Below are 21,498 nucleotides of genomic sequence, written 5' to 3'. Positions count from 1 at the left end.
AACCTCAGTTCAGTGCACCAGAATAAGAGTTTTACAGACGGACTTCTTTTTTTTTTGAAACAGGGTCTCACTCTGTCACCCAGGCTGGAGTGCGGTGGTGTGATCTTGCCTCACCACAACTTTAGCCTCCCGGGATCAATGATCCTCCCACTTCAGCCTCCTGAGTAGCTGAGACCACAGGCCTGCATCACCACGCCTGGCTAATTTCTGCATTTTTTTGGTTTTTTTTGTAGAGATGGCATTTCACCATGTTGCCCAGGCTGGTCTTGAACTCCAGGGCTCAAGCAATCCTCCCACCTCGGCCTCCCAAAGTGCTGGGATTACAGGCATGAGCTGCCGAGCCTGGCTGACTTTTACTAACTTTCAAGGAACAAATAATTCCTATATTATACAAACTATTCCAGAGACTAAAAGTGTCTTCTGAGGCTAATATAATCATGATAACAAAACAGGATAAAGGTAATATATAAACAGAAGACTACCGACCAAACTTATTTGTGAAAAAAGACAAAGCAAAGTATTAGCAAGGGGAATCTACCAGTAAATGAAAAAAAAAAAAAAAAAAATCCTGACAGTAGTGTTGGTCCCACTGCAAGGAGGATTCAACATTAAAAACAAAAGAAAACCATATGAATGTAATTTACCACATTAATGGATTAAGGGCAATAATCACATGATCATCCCAGAGGATGCAGAAAAAGCATTATCTATTATGGATTTAGAAACAAACAACTTAACCAGGCATAGAAGGGAACATCTTTAACCTTATATTTAACCAAAACCCCAGAGTAAATATCATATCTAATAGTGAAACTTAAGAATTCTCCTTCAAGACAGAAATAAGTCACTTCTATTATATTTGCCAATGTATTAGTGAGTAAGTCCTAACTATTACTATATGGCAAGAAGAAAATGCATTTCATGGATTCCAATTTATACTTTTCTTTTTAAATCTTAGAATTTCTGAAAGCAGATATGTCTTATATTATACTCTGTGGTGTGACAGTGAATTGGCAGCATGTTTTCTTTCTTAGTGGTACATAAAACAATGGTGCAGCTTTCACTGCAGAAAAAAGACATCATACTGTATGATGTGTTTAAGAAAGATTTTGAATATATCAGTCTCCCAGGTGGGAAGTTATTGAGGAATTTTAAATAGGGGAATGACATGATGTGATTTAGTTTTTAGAGAGATCATTTTGTTTGCAGTTATTAGATCAAACAAACACAAGACAACAAGAGAGGAAGATCACTGGGGAGTTTCTGCAGTAATCCAAGTGGCCTGAATTAGAGTAGTGGTGAAACAGTGAGAAGTGAGGCCATGAGGCAATTACTGGAGTCTGAGAAATTTGACTGTGTAAAATGTGGGGTCTAGTTACGGGTAGGGTAAATAGATATTAATGAAATGGACAAGGTGAATCTCTACAACTAGCAATCCCGATGCCCATCTGGGCAATCCAAATCCATTTTCTGGCAGCAGAATATTCTGAAATCTCCTTGTTAGATGGCAAATGATTTACTGGATTGATCCAGGGACACTGGGCTAGAAGTCCAGAATCGCTGCCAAATCTGCCCTTCCTTTCATGGATTCCTGTCCTTGAAAATAAGCACTACGGTTGACTCTTCTTTGAGAAAAAATACCAGGCAGATGATAAGGACCAATTGCCAATTGTGCTTTATTCAAATTTGAGTTACAGTAAGGTCTCACGATAGCTGGATCTGAGATGTTTTGAAGGGAAGAGCTGACAAAAAAAGTCCACTTATTCATTCACTAAGTTATTTATGGGCATCCAATCACCGTGTGACATTCTGGATAGTGATGATAAAGGAGTAAACAAAATGTATAAAGCTCTTAATTCTCATGTACTTACTTAATAGTCACAGAGCGACTTGAAAAGTGAAATGTACTTAATGAACATTTACTATGTGCCAGTCTTCACATCAATCTCTACCCAAAGGAAAAACAAATAGGTCTGGCCCCATTTTATAGCTGAGAAAAGTGACAGAGAGGTTAAGGCTTCCCATGCTAACATAATTAAGTGGTAGAACCAAGATTCAAACAAACCTCAGGTCCACTATAACAGGGGCTTAATTTTTCCTCTTTGGCCCATGATGATTAAAAAAAAACATTATTCAAGGATACATAACCCAAGATTTTCTATCACTCCCTACCATGCGCAACCCTTTCCTATTTTTCTTCTGAATTTCTCATTTTGTTGTTCTTTATTTCACTCTACCTTTTATTTTTGGATTTCCCTTAGCCCCTCTTTAGCATCAAGGTTCAGACATTTGTTTTTGTTTGTTTGTTTTTCAGACAACATTTGATTTTACCATCTAGTGTTAACCAGAAGGAGGAAAAAAACAGAAAACCAATCAAGGAAGAGAGGGCCCAAAGGATGAGTATTAGGAATTCCAAATTTCTGACTCTGCATTCTAAGGATTACAGCTGTGTACCAGTAAGTTTACTCTAGTAAGACAGAAAGTTAGCCATGATGGAAGTGTTCAACCAGCGTCAGGCGGGTTGTCTGCCCCGGATATTACCAAGAATTACTACAGCAGCTGAGAGACTGGAATTGTCTGTTGCTGCTAAGATGCCTTCCAACTTTAAGGCCTATTAGTCTGTGAAATTAGGGAAAACAAAAAATGACCTTTATTTCAAATGGTTCAAGACGTTTACATAAACAGATGTTTAAACTAATGAGCTTTCAAAAATTAGCAGTCTATCTTCCCACCTTCTATATTTTTGTTAAATAGGTATCTTAAACTACACTGACCTGAATTACAAGCCTGTCTGTGATTGAAAAGACTGGAAATTAGAATAGAAATTGATTTTAGAAATTCACCCATCTATTTGAGAACAGACAGGAATCTTCAGAATACGTACCTACTTAAGAGTACTATACTTTTAGTAAGATAAAAATCTGGAGGCAAGGTATATATAAATTAACTAATAAAAAATAGCCATAGGTCATATAACAAAGTGATCACTATTAAGAGCGAAGGTAAAATCCAGTTGTACTGGCGGAGTAGGAGACTTTAATAAACGAACATTTCTTTCAATAGTTACTTCAATAACGGTCACTGATTTTACATCTATTTGTATTGAGGAAACTTCTCATTTTATTAAATCTTAAAAAAAATTCCTGTATGTTGATTCGAACAACATTTATAAAAATGTACACAAGATCTTGAACTTCTGGGTTGAGCTGATTTTGAAATATGGTTCGCTGCTTGTGCTTTTTTCTGCAGAAAGACTTACTTTTGTTCTCTTATTTGACCATTTCTCATTTGCTTGTATCCAGTAAAGAGATATGGTCACCAAACTGAAAAAGATTTAATGAAAGCTTTATGTGGACAAGGTCACCAATGACTTAAAATAGGTTTAGATATAACAGCTTTAGCTAAGAGAAAATCTTATCTAATATATTCCATCTTTAAAGATTCAGGTACTTTTGCAAATCTTCAGAAGTCTGGAAAATAACTCTAAAACCTGACTCTATTACTAGAAAGTTAGACTGCGATATTAATTTTTATGGTTTTTTTCACAGTATAATTCAGAGTATTTTGAAACTCTCTTTGGAAAAACCATTTCCTGGTATTCTGATATGAATATATTTGTTTTGCTAATGTGAAAGTCTAAAGGTCAAAAGAGAAAAACTGAGGGGTCACCATTAATATCATATTAAATCAAGTAAGAGCTTATGTAAGATGCAGGCGGAGATATGACAAGTTCTTGTCTCCATATCAGTCCCGGTTCTGGGAAATGCACTGCTGTGGATGATAGTGTATTTTGCTTATAAAAATGGGAGAAGTTATGTCAAATATATAATGATGTATCACATCAATTGTGTTATGAATGGAGAAAAACTCAGATAACCCTCTACTTCAAGTCAGTTTCCAGGATCACAGAAAAACATCTTAAAGAAACCCTATTTAAAACAAAATCTTGATAATTTAGAATAACCATTCTCGATTGGTGAGATGTTTGACTAAGTAATATGCAACCAAATGACATAATATTTTTATCAACTTGTAACCTACCCATATAAACATATATGCTATTTGCAATTCTGACATTTAATAAAACGAAGTGGGCCACTTTTTTATTTAATAATAATAAAACAGTACATTGTGCATGCTCAGTAGCAAAATTAAGCAAACGTGGCATATACCTAAAAGCCATATGGGTTGTTTATAATCAGTTTACAGAAGAAAAATTGCCCAGTTGGTCATTTAAGTAAGAATACTTTAAAATAAGCACAATAGTCATAATGTTAACTAAAATTAATACAAATCTCATTTAAATTTGCCTTAATCAGTTGTTACCAAACCCATGTTTTATCTGCAAGCCTAAATTTTATGGTTGCAATCTTAGGTATTTTATTAGCTACCCAATTAAGTAAGTTACAATTAGAATAAATCCTTGGAGTTCCCAACAAACAAAGCAAATCTCAAGTCATGAGCATTAATTAAACCTAACAACTCAAAAGCATTTTTCCCTCAAAAAGCTCTGTTTTAAACAGACTTAACAGGTTCCCAACTCTCACTTCAGGGAAGCTACTACAGCACAGATAAGGAAAAATAGAACAGAGGTCTAGAATGCAGACTGCTCTCTTTCCCACTGTTCCATGACTGTTGCTCTGCCTCTTTCAGTCTATGGGTAATTTCAGGGTCCTTTCTGCTTGGTTTTTCTTTTCTAAAGAATTTACTGATGCCTCTTTTTAAAAAGAAAGAAAGTATATATATATACGGCTGTTTTTAAAAAATAACAATCACTCTTTACCAACATAAAATATACTAAACCACATAAATATTACATGTGAGTTTTAACAACACATTAAATAAACATTTTCTTCAGTTTTATGATCCAGATTAAAACACTTTTTCCCTCTGACTGTAACAATAAGGTACGTTAACTACAAACTATTCCAACAATTTGAAAGGTATAGAAGGAAGAAAGTGAAACTTTCCTGAAATTCTACCACCATTATACAATCCCTCCTAACCACTATTCAAAATGATTTTATTATCAATGCCAAAAAGTTTGCATAAAACATTAAGGTTCTATAATTTGGGGCTGAGTATTTTCTAGTACAATGGCTTCCAAACTTTTTTCAACACAGCCCACAGGAAAATTTAATATTATGTAACACATTTAATATTACATGATAATAACGACAAATATGTATATTTTGTCAAAAGTTTCATGAAACAGTAATTACCCTTAACATATATGATACACTCTCATTCTGATTCATTAAAAACAACAACAACAACAAAAACTGTGTCGTGTGATTTCCTGATTTGTTTATGGCTTATAATCTGCAATTTAAAAATCACCGACCTAGAGGAAAAACCCTAAATTCCGTAGTCCAGCTTTGCTGCAGTTCTCTGAATAACCATAATGAAGTTATTTAGCCTCTCTACTTCTCAGTTTTTCCACTTACTAGTAGTAGAGTTGAGCAGACAATAAGAAAATATACCTCAAACAAAAACAAAAATGTCATATAACATGGACAAATATTAGTATCAGTAAGTAAAACACATGAGGTGTTTTTTTATTTTGCCAATCAAATAAAAAGAATCAGACCCAAAATTCCTTAATAATTCATCATGCTATCATCAATACACAGTAAGAGGCCTTGATAAAGTGTGCCCTATGAAACTGAGTTGGAGTCAATGGCTCACTCCAAGATTTTAATCCTATTTAATAGTTGCTAGGAAACCAACATATCCTTCATCAAGGACACATGAAGTCCCACTAAGAGATTCCAAACTACCCAGTATAATTAAAATAAACTGCAAGCCAGCAGCACTATCAGATTTAAAAAGCAATAAATCAGGCTGAGCAAGGTTGTTGGTGCCTGTAATCCCAGCACTTTGGGAGGCCAAGGCGGAAGAACTGCTTGAGCCCAAGAGCCCAAGAGTTTGAGATCAGCCCGGGGAAACACAGCAAGACCTCGTCTCTACCAAAAACAAAACAAAACAAAACAAAACACAGCTTATTTTTTTCAAAATAAGCTTGACGTGAGTAGCACATCAGATGGCTGCAATAGTTGAAATACTCCAAATTTCTATACAATCTTGTAATTGAGCTTGAAAACAATAATAATAAAAACACTACAATGAAGAGTTATAGTATATCTCACTTAACATTCTATGCCATTTAGTAAAACAGGACTATGATACACACTGTGTGCCTGCTAGTTCCAAGTTAACTACCGCTATGATAAATAGTTATCGCATTAAGGTAACTATTAAAATGAAATTTTGGATATCAGATACTTTAAAACATGGAAAACATTAATAACCATAAGAGAATGTGATATAGACTGTGATGGTTGATTTAAGGTGTCAACTTGACTAAAGAATACCCAGACAGCTGGTAAAGCATTATTTCTGGGTATTTCTGTGAAGGTGTTTCCGGAAGAGACTGGCATTTGAAAGAGTAGACTGAAGTGGAAAGATCCACCTTCAAGTAAAGTACATAAATGGACGCCATCTTATTAGGTGAGGGCCCAGATGGAACAAAAAGGCAGAGGAAAGGCAACTTCTCTTTCCTCTGGAGCTGGGATACTTTTCTTCTCCTGCTCTGGGAAACCAGAACTCTCCATTCTCGGGCCTTTGGACTCTGGGGCTTGTACCAGCAGCACCCCCGGCTTCTCAAGCCTTTGGCCTCTGACTGAGAGTTATGCCATCAGCTCCCTTGTTCTCAGGCCTCTGGATTTAAACTAAACCATGCTACCAGCTTCCCTGTTTCTTCAGCTGGCAGGTGGCGTGTCATGGGACTTCTCAGCATCCATAATTGCATAAGCCAATTTCTCTAGTCAATGCCCTGTCATCTATCTACCTCCCTACCTCCCTATCATCCACTCATCCATCTACCTATCTATCCTATTGATTCTGTTTCTCTGGAGAACTCTAATACACGTACTTTACAAAAATTAATGGCTACTAGGCCAGTCATATAACTACTACTCTACTTTCTATTAATTTTCTTAGAAAATACATCAAAACCAAGTCTTTAATACTTAGATGTTGATTTAAGTATAAATCATTCCTGTGGTCTGATACAGCTTTATGAATACTTTCAACAAAAAGCATTAAATACAGCCAACACTAAGTGCATTAGAAAATTTATTTACAAAATGGCTGTGTGTGATGGCTCACGCCTGTAATCCTGGCACTTTGGGAGGCCGAGGCAGGAGGATCTCTTGAGCCCAGGAGTTCAAGACCAGCCTGGGCAACACAGTGAGACTCTGTCGCAAAAAAAAAAAAAAAAAAAAAAAAAAAAAAGAAAAGAAAAGAAAAGAAAAGAAAATTATTTAAAAAATGAAAGCAGCCCCAAAATGAGCAACTATGAGCTAGAAATTAGAGATGGTCTCCAACTTACAACGGCGTGACTTATAATTTTTTGTCTTTTAAGATGATGTGAGAGCAATATTCATTCAGTTAAAAACTGTACTTGCAGTACTCATACAACCATTGTTTTTCATTTTCAGTATAGTATTTAATAAATCACATGAGATACTCAACACTTTATTATAAAATAGGCTTTCTGTCAGATTTACCCAATTGTAGGCTGATTGAAGTGTTCTGATTGAACTAATCTCTGATGTGTGGTAGGTAAGGTATATGAAATGCATTTTAGACTTACAATATTTTCAACTTATGAGGGGTTTATTGAGATGTAACCCCATTGTTAAGTCAAGGAGCATCCATAAATATATTATGACAAGTAACAGATTGGTGAGTTAAATGCAGTGTAAAACTGAGATATAAGAGTTCCAAGATCAGAACAGTTAGTATGTTTAGAAGAAGGTAGGCACTGCCATCTTATCTGCAATTAAAGAATTTACTCAGAAGGAACCTTAAGACGTTTTTGAAGAAAGTGAGGGATGTATATGAACTATGATACTAATGTTCCAACCTTAAGATTAAAGAAAAAAATTGGGAAAAATAAGTAACATAAAGAGAACATCAGAACAAACAGGAAAAGGGTCAGCAAATAGGTTTCATTGAGTGAAACAAAAATATTGCATATAAAAATAGAGCAATAAAAGAGATCAATAGGTCAATATCATTAGTTGAATGGTCTTTGGACTGACTAGTAAGAGCTGAGTTCTTTTGGGTAGCAAGAGGGAAGCAGCTGAAAGGATTTAAAATGCAGTATGGATGGGGGAAGCTTTTGTACATCACTTCACTGCAGTAAATCATAGTAGAGATAAAACGGTACTAAAAAGAAATGCAAAAGGATATGCATGTGTCTGTAGATATGCATAAGCATTAGATAAAATCAGAAACAACCTTGGAAGCCACTTTGTTTCTGTTACAAGTAAGCTAGTTCATTTATTCAACAAACATAGGCAATACTATATACACAAATTGTGTATTTTATTAGGCATTGGGAGGGATACAAATACAGAGTAAGACATGGGCTTTGCCCTCAGGAGTTTATAATCAAATAGATTACCATATTACCAAAACTAGTAAGTGCCCCATAGGTGGTTCAAAGCAGCTGTAATAGGATTTTAAATGTAAACATTCTCATTTTCAGCTAGGGTTACTAGAGAGAGCTTTAATTTCGAGCTATGAAGATGAAGGGAGGAGGGGATTCAGGCAGGCAGGGCAACCTCTGGGTTGGCTAGAAAACGAGCTTAAGGAGTGAGATAGGGAAAGAAAAGAAGATTGGAGCTGGACTACATATCAGTCTTCACTTAGATTCACAAATACCAGCATATTTGACAGTGTGTTTCAATTTTCTTTTTGTAGAGACGGGGTCTCACTATGTTGCCCAGGCTGGTCTCTAACTTCTGGCCTCAAGCAATCCTATCTTGGCCTCCTAAAGCGCTGGGATTACAGGCATGAACCATCATGCTTTGCCTCAAATTTTTAATTTATCACAGAATTCTTCCTAGTAAAAGACATATTAACTGACTCTGAAATTTATTTCACAAACTGAATGAGAAAAGCATTTCTATCTTTTTTAAGTTTTATAAAAAATAGTTTGAAGTTCTACTGAAATCAGTTCTACTGCAAGAGGCCAGGCTGGGCTTAGTGGTTTATGCCTGTAATCCAGCAATTTGGCAGGTCGAGGCAGGTGGATCTCTTGAGGTCCGGATTTGGAGACCAGCCTGGCCAACATGGCAAAACCCCATCTCTACTAAAAATACAAAAATTGGCCGGGTGTGGTGGTACACACCTGTAATCCCAGCTACTTGGGAGACTGAGGCAGGAGAATCACTTGAACCCGGGAGGCAGAGGTTCAAGTGAGCTGTGATCATGCCATTGCACTACAGCCTGGGCAACAGAGTGAAGACTCCATCTCAAAAAAAAGAAAAAAAAAAAAAAAAAATGAGGCCACATAGCTGCAGTTAGTGAACCTGCCTAGATGCTCTCAAAATGGTGACAACGCAGGCTTCAGTAGTGAAAACCCGCTCATACCTTTGTCCATGTATCTAGATAGATATTTCTATCTAGAAAGGAAGACTACTTTTTCAGAAACAGTTCAGATACAATTGCCAAATCAAACCTGCGCATCTACAAAACAGCATCAACACAACTTTGATGCATCATGTCTTGTTATTTGACTGAACTAAGAAAAATCACCAAACTGAATCCAATCAGGCTAAGACTTCAAACTTTTCTTTATTATGAATTACTTAAACGTATTTTCTCCCAGTGTCTTTTATTGTGGTAAAATCCACGTAACATAACATTTACCAACCATTTTAAGTGTACAGTTCAGCATTAAATGCACATTCATAATGCTGTGCAACCACCATACATCTCCAAACTCTTTTCATCCTGCAAAACTGAAACTCTGTATCCATTAAACAACAACGCCTCATAACTGCCCCTCCACTCAGCCCTAGCAACCACCATTCTACTTTCTGTCTCTATGAATCTGACTGCTCAGGTGCCTCATGAAAGTGGAATCATACGGTGCTTATCCTTTTGTGACTAGCTTATTTCACTTAGTATTTCCTCAAGGTTCATCCTTGTACACATGTCAGAATTTCCTTCCCCAAAAGAAACTGTAATTTTTATTTTACAGAGTCTTACTCTGTTGCCCAGGCTGGAGTGCAGTGGCACAATCCCAGCTCACTGCAGCCTCAAACTCCTGGACTCAAGTGACCCTCCCACCTCAGCCTCCCAAGTAGCTGGGACCACAGGTGTGTGCTACCACACCCAGCTAATTTTTACGTTTGTGGATATGGGGTTTCACTGTATTGCCCAGGCTGAGAACTTCCTTCCTTTTTTAAGATTGAATAATATTTCATTGTATGTACATACCCATTTTGTTCACCCATTCATCCACTGATGGACACTCGGGTTGCTTCTAACTTTTGGCAAGCTACTGTGAAGAATGCTACTATAAACATGCATTTACAAATACCTCTTTGAGACTCTGCTTTGAATTATTTCGGGTGTATACCCAGAAGTGGAATTGCTGGATCATATGGTAATCTTATTTTTAATTGTTTTAGAAACTACCACTGTGTTTTCCACAGCAGCTGTATTATTTTACATTCCTGACAACGGTGTTAAAAAGTTCAATGTATCTTTACTTGTTTTCACAGTATTTCCCACTTAGTCAGCTTTATAATACGAGGTAAAATTCTTAGACTGCCTAAACCCAATACTCCTATTTTGGTAACAGCAGGGAGAGAGGAGGAAAGACAGGGCAAAATAACTTACCTCACATTATTTTAACTTGTGCTTCTTGTTTATTCACTTATATAGAATAATTTTTTTTTATTTTTTTTTTGAGACCAAGTCTGGCTCTGTCACGCAGGGTGGAGTACAGTGGCACAATCCCGGCTCACTGCAAGCTCCGCCTCCCGGGTTCACGCCATTCTCCTGCCTCAGCCTCCCGAGTAGCTGGGACTACAGGCGCCAGCCACCATGCCCAGCTAATTTTTTTGTATTTTTTTTTAGTAGAGATAGGGTTTCACCATGTTAGCCAGGATGGTGGTCTCAATCTCCTGACCTCAAGATCCGCCCGCCTCGGCCTCCCAAAGTGCTGGGATTACAGGCATAAGCCACTGCACCCAGCCGAGGATGAATAATTTTATGTGTGAACTTGGCTGGACCATAGTGCCCAGATGTTTGGTCAAACATTATTCTGAATGTTTCCATGAAGGTACTGTTGGATGAGGTTAACATTTAAATCAGTGGACTTTGAGTAAAACATGTAAGGACTACCCTTCTGAACATGGATATGCCTCATCGAATCAGTTGAAAGCCTTCACAGAACAAGACTGAGCTCCCCTGAGCAAGAAGGAATTCTGCCAGCAGACTGTCTTTGGACTAGAGCTAAAACTTTTTCCTGGGTCTCCAGCCTGTAGCCTGCTCTGCAGATTCTGGATTTACCAAGCCTCCACAACTGCATGTGCCAATTCCTTAAATAAATCATTCTCCATCTATGTATAAACACCTTGTTGGTTCTGTATCTCTGGAGATGCAGTATCCTGAGCAGTATAGATGGTAATACCAGAACCAGGACTATAGCAGACGAGTAGTCAAACTATTTTCCCTTCCCAAGGAGGGAAGGAGAATAAACAAAGAAAAGGGAAGACAGTCGTCAAGGGAAGGAACAAAGCTAACGCAACAGACATAACTTTGTTCTCATTTATCTCTAGTGCACACAGACAAATTAAGTGTATAAGGAACAACTTACATATACATATTTTAATGATCTAAAACTAAAAAGTTTGGTTTGGATCGATAAATTACTTCACAAAATAAATACTGCCTATGTTTCTCTTCTGGTCCATATTTCTTAAAACACCCATACATTTACACTGATTACGACTCTCAGCCCAAAAAGACTTCCAGAATTAAGAAATCTCTATTTTCCCACCAAGGATGACAGATTTCAGTTACTGATTTGCTACTATGTGATGATTAATAGCAACCAGATAAATCGTTATTTATTAAATAGGATTGTTAATTTTAAAAGCTCAACTATACATATCAAAGAACTTTATAACTCTACCATCTCAAACCAGCATTTCTATTAATTAATAAAGCCAATTTTATTAAACAAAAACATCAATAACATTACAGAGTATTATTAAAATGGTGTTTTTAGGGTGTCTGTGCCAATTATCCACCTTAATATGAAGTTTCTTGTGGCATGTCAGCACCTCAACCAACTGGTCCAATTCATAGCATTAGAAGTCTATGAAGAGAGTTAAGGTCAGCATTGTCACATTTGATCTAAATCTGACTAAACAGGAGTAAAGAATATAATGAACTATTAATTTTTGTTTCGATATGGTAAATATTTCATATGCAACTAACAACAAATATTTGAGAAGAACACGTTAAAAAAAAGTTATGTTATATAGCTTCTGAACAATGTTCTTTTTTTTTCTTTTTGAGATGGAGTCTCGCTCTGTCACCCAGGCTAGAGTGCGGTGGCACAGTCTCGGCTCACTGCAACCTCTGCCTCGCGGGTTCAAGTGATTCTCTTGCCTCAGCCTCCCAAGTAGCTAGGATTACAGGCGTGTGCCACCATGCCCGGCTAATTTTTGTATTTTTGGTAGAGATGGGGTTTCACCATCTTGGTCAGGCTGGTCTCGAACTCCTGACCTCACGATCCACCCACCTCAGCCTCCCAAAGTGCTGGGATTACAGGCGTGAGCCACTGCGCCTGGCTGACCAATGATCTTGAGAGTTAATATCATATTACTACATATATTAGAATCAAATGTAGCTATTGTTCAAACACTATAAACATCAAAACTTTAAAGCTTTTTCAGTTGGCAGGAAGGTGCTCACATTTTAAAATGTACATATATGGTAAATGAGTTTTTCCTTCAGAATTTGAAAGGTGGGCATCTGAACCAGTAGGATCTAGGTTAGAGGCAAAGGCTGTCATTTTCATGAAACAATGGTTCAGTGGATTTCTGTGTGCCTGAGATACACAGAAGGGTCAGACATTTATAAAGAATACTAAGAAGTCATGCACAGAAAATATGGAAAATCTCACTCAAATATGGAAATCAAAGAAGACAGCAGTAGACACCGCAGAACTTTTTGGATTAATGAACTTTAAATAATGGCAAGAGGGATGGAGGAGTAAGAGTGATTTGCATCACTGTAGAGAAATACTTTATTACTGAAATTGTTCAGAATTGTCAGCATATGGTGACAATAAAAAGCAACTAACTTTTAGTATGTTTTATTATTATTTTTAAATCATCTACAGACAATGCATCCCTTGTTGCCTATATTAGGGGGCACTGATCCTTCTACTCTCCACCACTTAGTACACCACTAACGGAGTCTTCTGAAATGATTGGTTCTACACTGACCCTATGTCAAAGAGAATCTACTTAAGGTCCATTAGTAGGAAGAGCTTTACCATAAGAGAGATAAAAGAAACTTGGTATCATAATTTTCACTACTATACTTAATACTACTCTAAGTGGCTTAAGTATATTTATATTATTACATGAAATTTAAATATTGGTTTTAAAAATCAGTCTGTATTTACCTAACATGCACACATACTTCAAGTGAAAAAAATAATTTACAAGAAAAAGAAAATGTAGAGCTATCTTAGCATAACTGACTCGATGGGGAAAAACATGCCCTTTAGCCACAGTTTTTTCTTTTAGAGATCATGAAAAGGATGGCTAGCTCAAAAGTAGAAATGTTTTTCCCTAATTTGACTCCACCCCAATGGCCAAAATTTATTTTCAGCTTCATAAAATGCCAAAAGATTTGTCTAATTTCTGTTATGTAAGTCTATTTTTTGTTTTGTTTTGTTTTTTAGAGATGGAGTTTCGCTCTGTCGTCCAGGCTGGAGTGCAGTGGTGCCATCTTGGCTCACTGCAACCTCCGCCTCCCACGTTCAAGTAATTCTCTGCCTCAGCCTCCAGAGTAGCTCAGATTACAGGTGCCTACCACCAAGCCGGCTAATTTTTTGTATTTTTAGTAGAGACAGGGTTTCACCATCTTGGCCAGCCTGATCTTGAACTCCTGACCTTGTGATCCACCCTGCCTCAGCCTCCCAGAGTGCTGGGATTATAGGCACGAGCCACCGCGCCCGGCCTGTAAATCTATTTTTATAAGTAAAATATTCTAACTCTATTAAAAATAAAAGTTTGCATAAAGAAACAAGTCCAACCAAATTTCTGCTGTGTTATTGGTCCTAGTCTAAATGCTTTGTAGGTATGAGAACTGGAGATAAAGTAACTAACATTAAATGTGCTACAAGGCAATTTCCTAAAGCTAGAAGAAAGAAGTAGAAACTGTGCCACTGGAACAGCACATTTGAAGGCCAGAGACTAAGCTCACTAAATTTGTGAAGAACATCTTTGCGAGAGACCAGATGGGCTCCGCCTCATGGCCCACAGGATATTTCCTTTGTATACAGGTGATTAGAGACAAAATCATCACTTTCAGCATTGTGTTTATATTTGTTTGAAATGACGGTGCTGTTATAAATCTTATTATAGTTACTATCTTTACAAAGAAAAGAACTATAAAAGCAATGTAATTATGTAGTAAGAAAGGGCAATTTGAAGTTTAGGTAACTGAAATCCATGAAAATTTAATGAATAATAATATGCTAGATCAGCGGTCCCCGATCTTTTTGGCACCAGGGATCAGTTTCATGGAAGACAGTTTTTCCACACAGTGGGGTGGGAAGGGATGGTTTCAGTATGAAACTGTACCACCTCAGATCATAAGGCATTAGATTCTCATAAGGAGTGTGCAGTCTAGAAGCCCTGCATGTGCAGTTCACAATAGGGTTCTCGCTCCTACGAAAATCTAATGCTGCCACTAATCTGACAGGAGGCTGAGCTCAGGTGGTAATGCTCACCCACCGCTCACCTCCCGCTGTGTGGCCTGGTTCCTAATGGGCCATGGACTGGTCTGTGGCCTGGGGGCTGGGGACCCCTGTGCAAGATGGGTGAAAAAAGGCATAAATGACTTTGACACATTAAATTAAAAAGTCAGTTTCTTATGTTTTTAAATTCTAAAAGTTCAATGTACCTGAATACAGCAAGGCTTCTAATAATATACTTCAATTACGATTAATAAAGGCTATTGGCCAACAAACTGCTACTAACATAGAGGGGCTTAAAATATAAGCATATTGAATTAACATTTTCCTTTTCTAATATGTAAATAAGTATGCAGTAGGCTCCAAAAGTTTTACCTTCAAGTTATTATAAATATATAAATTTCTACAGTTTGCCTTGCATCTAATAATCAATGTAAAGCAAGCCAATGCTTTATTTATGAACTTAAAAGGAAACAGAAGCTTAGGAAAACAAATGTGTCTTATTTCACTTCAAAATCAATACCATCTAGTGTATGTCAGAGAAGCAGGATGCATTATATAAAAACACTACTAGGCCATTTTTTGAGAATGTAGCGTTCTCACTACCTCTATAAGGTTTGCAGGCCTACATATAGCACTGGTATCTACAGACAACAGAAAAGTATCCAACTGTAATGCATCTTTCTAGTTTAAACCAATTACAGATCAACTTACCAAATCTCTGTGCAACACCCAGTTAGCATGCAGGTAGTGAATACCATCTAGGATCTGATACAATAGTGACTTCACCATCCCCCGAGGTAACTGAACTGGCTTCTTGTTTGCTTTAGAAGCTCTGTGAAACTTGATTATATGCTGAAAGAAAGAAAAAATATCACCAGAAGCTTAAAAAAAAGGAAAAGATAATTTGATATGTAATATTTTCCTAACAGAAAAAGAAACACTCAGGGATTCCCACAGATATTGAAAATACAATTTCATACTCTGCTGAATAACATAAACAACTTTAAAATTCCCTAATAACTGCAGCTAAAATTCCATTTCCTAAGCATATGACAGCATTTCAGGAAATAAATTATCACAATAAGGAATTAGGAAATACTGTGCTTTTATTTTTACAGCATAATTAAAAATCAATTACTTTCAGAGTATATTTGATTCCTGTTTATCTGGTAGATACAATGAAAAAAAAAAAAAAAACAAAGTTCAAGAGATACTTCTGGCTGGCTGACATGGCATAGAATGAGAACCTATTTATAACATAGGTTATAAAGAAAGCAAGTGGGGAGATGCTTCAATAAAATACACACAAGCACAAAGAAATGACATACCAGTTCACAGGGAAAAATGGAAAATATTAAAGATTCTGAGGAAAAAAAAAACCTGCCTTGTACCATCCATCAAAGCTTTCTATGTATAATGTTGTTGGACATCCAGTAAAACAAAGCACAACTTTATACATAAAAAAATTGCTTTATAAATAAATGTGCCTTACAAGTTTTTTTTGAAAAGTTTCAAATGCTCTTGATAGGACTCATTTTCTTAATTAGATCACTTTTAAACTGCAGGAAAATCTGCCACTTGGCTGCAGTCAACTATGCCTTGCACACCATTGTACATATCCCTGAACCTAATATTGCACAGAGCAGACCCTTGGCCAATATATGTAAGTAAATATTAAGCATGTCCTTGAAATCAGTAAACATAATAAAAATAAGAGATATTTAACATTATAAGTTAACATTTTCACTTGCTATTTTCTTATGATACACAGAATATGATACAAGTAAGGAATAACTAATGATTAATGAGTAAAGGAGCTTTACTCTCCAAGGTAAAATAGATAGCAAATACCCACGAGAAGGTAAAGTGTAGCAGTTTGCACCTATGTAGTGTGACTAATCTAAATGAGCAGCACTAACCGACTTTAATTTTCCTCTCAGTCTTTTTTTCAAGGTATTTAATAGCAGGCAAACAAAACAGAGCTACAACAATTTAATATCTAGACTGTTTTGTCACCTGTCCTAAAATATGATGTGACAATCAAGTCTGTTCTCCTTAAGAAGATTCTTGGGCCGGGTGCGGCGGCTCACGCCTGTAATCCCAGCACTTTGGGAGGCTGAGGTGGGCGGATATGTAGGAGAGGTAAGGTAATTAATCAATGTCATATATATTTCTTCACGTACACTTTATTAGAGTATTACAAGTGATTTCTTTTACCAATATTTTAAAATGACAAACCCTACTGTCATTTGCTTTATATTCCAGGGCTACATAACAAACGCAAAGTACACATACCATGAAATCTCACCAACGCTTAAGTGATTTTTAAAAATAACTATTTTTATTGCGACTGCCTTGTTACCCTCTGCTGCCTAACCCCTACCAATTCACTTCAACATTCCAATTAAAACAGATAAAGGAGTGGGTTTTACTAGGCTAAATTATCATTTGTTTTTAATGAAAATGAACATTAAAAATACTTATTTGGCTTAAATATTATTAAGATGATGATAAAGCTAATGAACTATTTATATACACTGTACAATATTACATGCAATAAAATTTGTTAAAGTATAATCATTGTACCTACATGTAAAATTAAATATTACAAACTAGCAGCTAGAAATCACATTGAGTGAAATATTATACTATCTTCTACGCTCTACCGTGGTTTATCACAAATCTTGTTTATGAACCAGCCTGGAAAATGCCTTAAGTTTAAATTATATGACTTTATTTCTTATGAGGCTCAGTATGGTGAGTGTCCAATATAATACTGGCCACGCTGATTTAACAGGGTTGATCCGATTAGACTTATTTTAAAATAGAAGAACAGAAGAACCAAAGATTAAAAAAAGAAGAAAAAATTAATAATCAGCATGAACTTTCAAAAGAGTTTCATAAAAGAGAGAAAATTTCATGTGTACAAATTAAAAAGCATGGCCATGCTAATTTAGTAAATAAAGATTAGTATGCAAATCAATACAATGTTTAAAGACATTATTAAATATCATTAAAAACCCAGTACACAGAAGTAAAGTAATTCTTAATGAATTAACACAAGGTAATGTTAGAGGTTTGGTTTACTTGTTTCTTAAACTATAATCTGTATTAATAGATGTTCTTTATACAGATTGGTAAGAATGTAAATTTTGTGAATATGTTTCAAAATTACTTTGGCTATCCTGTTATAGATTTTCTATATATATGTATATAATATATATATCTCAGTCTTACCTGCAAGGTAACGTTTCAGATTTTTTTTAAAACATAAATGTTATATTTAACAAAACAGCAAATTTCATAGTTACCTGAGAGTTCCTCAAATACCAATTTAAAAAATAATCTGCTTAGTAAACTGCAAAATACCGAGGCTGGTGTTTGAATTTCAGCTACTTAGACAAGATTAATTTAAGTTCTTATTTTACAGTAATTTTTTTCAATATAGCATCATTTTCTGCATTGCATTAGATAAACTAATAAACCGGTTGGGCTCAGTGGCTCAGGCCTGTAATCCCAGCACTTTGAGACGCCGAGGTGGGCAGATCACCTGACATCAGGAGCTAAGAGACCAGCCTGGTCAACATGGTGAAACCCTGTCTCTACCAAAAATACAAAACTTAGCCGGGCTGGAGTGCAACAGCGTGAACAGGACCCACTGCAGTCTCGACTTCCTGGGCTTCAGTCCCATGAACAGCTGGGACCACAGGTATGTGCCACTGAGCTCAGCCAATTTTTTTTTTTTTTTTTTTTTTTTTTTTTGTAGAGATAGGGTCTTGCCATGTGGCCCAGGCTTGTCTCAAATCCTTTGGCTCAAGTGATCTTCCTGCTTTGGCCTCCCAAAGTGCTGGGTCTACAAGTGTGACCCACTAAACTTGACCTAAAACTATTCTTATCACAGGTCAGAAAACAAAGAATAACTAAAAGACTCAAGAGATATTAAAATTTATTTTCACACCAATCTCATTTTTTAATAGAGCTCTCATCCATAAAGAATTCCTCCAATGCAAGATTATGCCCAATTCAAGTAAGTACAATGCAGTCATGCACTACTTAATGAAGCGATACGTTCTGAAAAATGTGTCTTAGGCCATTCTGCAGTTGTGTAAACATCACAGAGTGTACTTACATAAACCTAGATGATAGACTTTACCACAAACCCAAGCTATGTGATATAGCCTACTGCTCCCAGGCTACAAACCTGCACGTTACTGTACTGACTAAGGAAGGCAATTGTGACACAATAGTAATTAAGTGTGTTAGCTAAACAGATGTAAACACAGAAAAGGTACAGTAACAATATGGTACTATAATCTCACGAGACCACTATCATATATGCACTCCCTAGTTGACAGGAACATTATATGTGCATGACTCTACTATATTGAATTACTGTCGATGAAAATAAGCATTAGGATATTAAATTCAATTGTGAATAGTTAATAATTAATAATAGTTTCCTACATTTGTATATTTCATTAATAAAACTTTTCAACTACAAGATTGTTCCTCAGAAAAACGTTGTTAAAAAAGGAAAGAAAGTATTACATTTTATAGATGGGGTAAATTACAGCTTCAAAGCCATTAAAAGACTTGCCTAATGCTATACGATAAATAATGGTAGAACTATTAGATCTCTCCAAAGAGAGCATATTCGTCCTCCTACATGAGGATACCACCTTCTCATTTTATATTCCCTTTATATGACGGAATAAAATGAAATATGCTACTTTTCTATTTTAGAGCAAAATTTTATAGATACTACAGTTACTTTTCATTTCATCAAAAAACTATATGAAGCAATATTGAATAGCTGTTGAACACTCTTGAGATTCTATTGTTTTCTTTAGTATCTGTTAAAAGATCAAAGTGACAATATTGAAAAGCAATAATACAAAGTCAAATAAATACTCTAGCCTTGGTAATGCCACCAACCACACTCCATGAGGTCACTTTTATTTTAAGAATGTAAGTCTCATAATAAGGGGAACACCTAATTGGTTTTAGTTACTCTTAACAATCCCTAACTGTTTGCTCATGTCTGCCAGCAATTCACCTTACCCAGAGGTCATGTTCAGCATAGTCAAACAGAAGCCACACCTTCCTATCAGCATGAGACAGAAACACCTTTTGAAGAGAAATGACGTTTGGATGCTTAAGCTCTCGAAGTAACTGCAAAACAAAGGAGATCCATTAACAATTTCTGTCACAAAAATAATGCTAAAAACTCCTACACCATTTGTAATTCAAAGGCAATACAAACCCACGGGTAATCAATCTTAAAAATCTAATAAGCACCCACACAATTTTGAGACAGATACTTCAGTAACAAATGAGAAAATATCTGTGAGGAAAAGACACTGAACAGGTATATCTGAGTAAATCTATTTTGTTGTTGTTTGGTTGGTTATTTTACCTTTTTGATTGTGGTAAAATATATATAACATAAAAATGACCACTTTAATCATTTTGAAGTGTACAATTCATGGCATCCTATAAGTATATTCACAATGTTCTGCGATCATCACCACTATCCATTTTAGAATTTTTTTTGTCATCCCAAACAGAAACTCTGAATCCATTAAACCAGCGGTCCCCAACCTTTTTGGCATCAGAAATGAGTTTTATGGAAGGCAAATTTTCCACGGATAATGGGGTGGAGGTGCAGGGCGGGGGCTGGGGGAAGGGGCGGATGGTGGATAGTTTCAAGATGAAACCGTTTCCCCTCAGATCACTCATTAGGCATTAGATTCTCAGAAGGAGCACGCAACCTAGATCCTTCACATGCGCGGTTCACAACAGGGTTCAAGCTCCTATGAGAATCTAATGCCGCTGCTAATCTGACAGGAGGCAGAGCTCAGGTGGTCATGCTCTCTTGCCTGTGGCTCACCTCCTGCTGTGCGGCCCAATTCCTAACAGTCCCGGTGCTGAAGGGGCCCACGCATCACACAATAACCCCACTGCCTTTTTCCCCAAGGCCCTGGTAACCTCTACTCTACTATCTGTCCCTAAGAATCTTCCTAATCTAGATATTGCATGTAAGTGGAACCACACAATACGTATCCTTTCATGCCAGGCTTATTTCACTTAGCCTGTTGCATTCTTTTATGGATAAACACATTCCACTCTATACATATCTATATATATATCACATTTCGTTTATCCATTCATCTGTCGATGTCCATGGGTTGTTTTCACCTCTGGTTGTTGTGATTAATGCTGCTATGAACATTAGTACATACTGTCTGTTGAAACTCCCTGCTTTCAATGCTTTGACCATAAACCCAAGAGTGGAAATCCTGGATCAAATGATTGCTCTGTGTTTAACTTTTTGAGAAACCACCAAACTTGCAGCTGTACCATTTTACATTCCCATCTGCAATGCACAAGCGTTCCAATTTCTTCATATCCTCACCAACACTGGTTATTTCCCCCCTTTTTTCCTTAAAAATTAACATATATCCTAATGAGTATGAAGCAGTATCTCACTGTGGTTTTGGTGTGCATTTCCCTAGTCAATAATGGTGTGGAACATCTTTTCATGTGCTTACTGACCATTTGTAGATCGTCTTTGGAGAAACGTCTATTTAATAAGTCTTTTGCCCATTTTTGAATCAGGTTGTTTTGTTGTTGCTGCTGAGTTGTAGGAGTTCTTTACATAGTCTAGATACTAACCCCTTATTAAATAT

At 36.4% G+C, this 21,498-nt stretch overlaps 1 protein-coding gene across 7 annotated transcripts in view; it reads right to left on the bottom strand.

The window, feature by feature from the left end:
• The window catches only part of CDK8 (cyclin dependent kinase 8), a 210,003-nt gene that overhangs the window by 38,149 nt on the left and 150,356 nt on the right, over positions 1-21,498 (bottom strand). For all 7 annotated transcript variants that reach the window (XM_073012964.1, XM_008021778.3, XM_008021776.3 and 4 more), the window contains 2 exons: positions 19,871-19,981; positions 15,521-15,661 (listed from right to left, as the gene is read on the bottom strand). In XM_073012964.1, the coding sequence (XP_072869065.1) occupies positions 15,521-15,661; positions 19,871-19,981 (252 nt within the window). The remainder of the gene's footprint in view (positions 1-15,520; positions 15,662-19,870; positions 19,982-21,498) is intronic.

This window comes from Chlorocebus sabaeus, chromosome 3 (assembly GCF_047675955.1).
Source record: "Chlorocebus sabaeus isolate Y175 chromosome 3, mChlSab1.0.hap1, whole genome shotgun sequence".
Classification (NCBI taxonomy): Eukaryota; Metazoa; Chordata; class Mammalia; order Primates; family Cercopithecidae; genus Chlorocebus; species Chlorocebus sabaeus.
The sequence above is the reverse complement of the archived record's forward strand: the minus strand, read 5'-3'. Positions and strand labels throughout refer to the sequence as shown.